General features: G+C 17.3%; 1 protein-coding gene across 1 annotated transcript in view; it reads right to left on the bottom strand.

Annotated features, from left to right (window-relative positions):
- PGSY75_0311600 (putative dolichyl-diphosphooligosaccharide--protein glycosyltransferase subunit 1) overlaps positions 1-1715 on the bottom strand; it is a gene marked incomplete at both ends in the record, with an annotated part of 2906 nt that extends 1191 nt beyond the window's left edge. Inside the window, 2 exons of the mRNA XM_018783970.1 lie at positions 1-1249; positions 1413-1715. Of these exons, the coding sequence (XP_018643553.1) occupies positions 1-1249; positions 1413-1715 (1552 nt within the window). The remainder of the gene's footprint in view (positions 1250-1412) is intronic.
- Positions 1716-2353: the final 638 nt, after the last annotated feature.

Below are 2353 nucleotides of genomic sequence, written 5' to 3'. Positions count from 1 at the left end.
GAAAGAATTTATGTATTTGTAATTCAAGAACATTTCTTTCAGAAAAGAAATCGATCCATTCTTTTTTTTTTGTAGTTTGTATATGTAGATTATTTTTAAGATTATCTTTATTTATAAAAATATCATGAGAATAAGATGGTAAAGATATATTTATATTTAATTGTTTGATATAAAAACTTTTAATAGTAGGAGAAATATCTACTTTATATGCATATGCATTTCTTTTATTTTTCATTTTATATAAGTTAGAATAATGATAAAATGTATTGAAGAAATGAAATTTCCAACCACCTAATAAAGGATATCTAGGTTTTACATCGAATTTTAGAATATTTTTTTTTTTCTCATCATCATATATTTCTTCTCCTCTAATTAAATATATTTTTCCTAGATCATCAAAATAATTGTAGTCATAAATATTATAATTTATTTTAGATTCAAGAGAATAGATGATACTATTTTGGTTGTGTGTCTTGTCGGTTGGCATATTTATATTTGAAATATTTGTATTTGAAATATTATTAAAGGTATCATTTTTGTTCTCTATATTTATAAATCCCATATTAGTAGCACCGTTTATATCGCCTGTGGTAGCTCCTGCAGATGAGGTGTATTTACTTTCATAGTCACTTAAGACATATCTATCAAATTTATTTATTTTTGCTGCATTATTTTTTAAAAAGTATTCTTCCTTTTCATATATATAACCTAAAGAAGATATGTTAATATTTTTTATTACTTTTTCAAAATAACCTAAATTATAATCACATACAAAATATAATAAGATTTTATCTCCTAAATTAAATGGTTCTATATTATGTTGATATTTAATAATATAATTTTTATCATTTATTTTTTTTAAATCTTTTAAAAAACATGCATCATCTAAATTAACAATATCACAATTGTCACATAATTTTATATCTATCTGTTCATATTTTTCAACTTGATATGGTAACAAAATTTTTGAAGATAAATAAAATAAAACATTTTGTTTTTCCATTAAATTTATATCTAATGGATATGGATGATAAGGCTGACCTAGTGTATATGATAATTCAATAACAACATGTTCTTCTAATTTTAATTTTGTATTCAATAATATTTCATAAACTTTTATATTAAAATTTGATATGTCCACATCATGATTAAATGAATCTATATTTATATCTTCTACATCTTTTGTATCTTTTAAAATATTATGTTGAAGAATATTTCCTTTTTCATCAACAACATGTAGGTTGGTTGCCTAAAATAAAAAATAAAAAATAAATAAAAAATAAATAAATAAATAAATAAATAATATATTTATATATTTTTATATATTTATATATTTATATATTTTTATATTTTTATATATTTATATATTTTTATATCATCTCATTATTAGGTATGACCCCTTCAATACATACCTGGTAGGCCTCGTGATAAGGCAATAAAAAAAGAAAACTTTCTGCCAAGGTATCTTGCACATTTTTTAATTCCCCTTTTATAATAACTTCTACATAATTATTTTTTAAATTAATATATTTACTTACATGTTCATATATTAAACTATTTCCATTTCTCATATATTTTTTTCTTATATCATTTTTATAAAAATTTATATATTCTATATCAATATTAACAAGATTTTTAAAAATATCTATATTTAATTTTCCATATACATAAATAATAAATACAAATGTTATAAAAATAATATAAATTATTTTCATTTTTTACACATGTGCTCACAAGTTTATATGATGAATAATATATTTTTTTTCATTCCAGTGATGAAAATATAATATATATATATATATATATATATTGTTTTATTTTTATGTTGACAAAACAATATGTTTATAATGATAATATATATTTATTATACTGCAATTTTTATTTATTTAAAACAATACATACATACATATATACATATATATATATATATAATGAGGAGAAAAATTCGCTCTTTAAAATTTTAAAAGTATTTATTATTTTGTAATAAAATAAAATATATTGTAGAAGAGATATTCCTACATCTTTTATATAAATGTATATGAATATATTTTCATTTTTAAGAAATGACAAGATGACATTTTTTTTTTTTTTTTTTTTTTTACATTAAATAAAGAGATTAATTAAGAGAATTATTAAATAAATATAATATATATAAAATGTATATATATATATATATATATATATATATATATATATATATATATATATATATTTTTTTTTTTTTTTTTTCCTATAAATATTAGTAAAATTATAATTATACACACATAGAATAAATATTTACAATATATAAATATTTATTTATTTTTATTTTTTTTTATATTTTCATTTTTATTTTCTTTTTTTTTTCTATGTT

Source organism: Plasmodium gaboni, chromosome 3 (assembly GCF_001602025.1).
Source record: "Plasmodium gaboni strain SY75 chromosome 3, whole genome shotgun sequence".
NCBI lineage: Eukaryota > Apicomplexa > Aconoidasida > Haemosporida > Plasmodiidae > Plasmodium > Plasmodium gaboni.
This window is presented reverse-complemented; position numbering and strand designations above follow the sequence as displayed.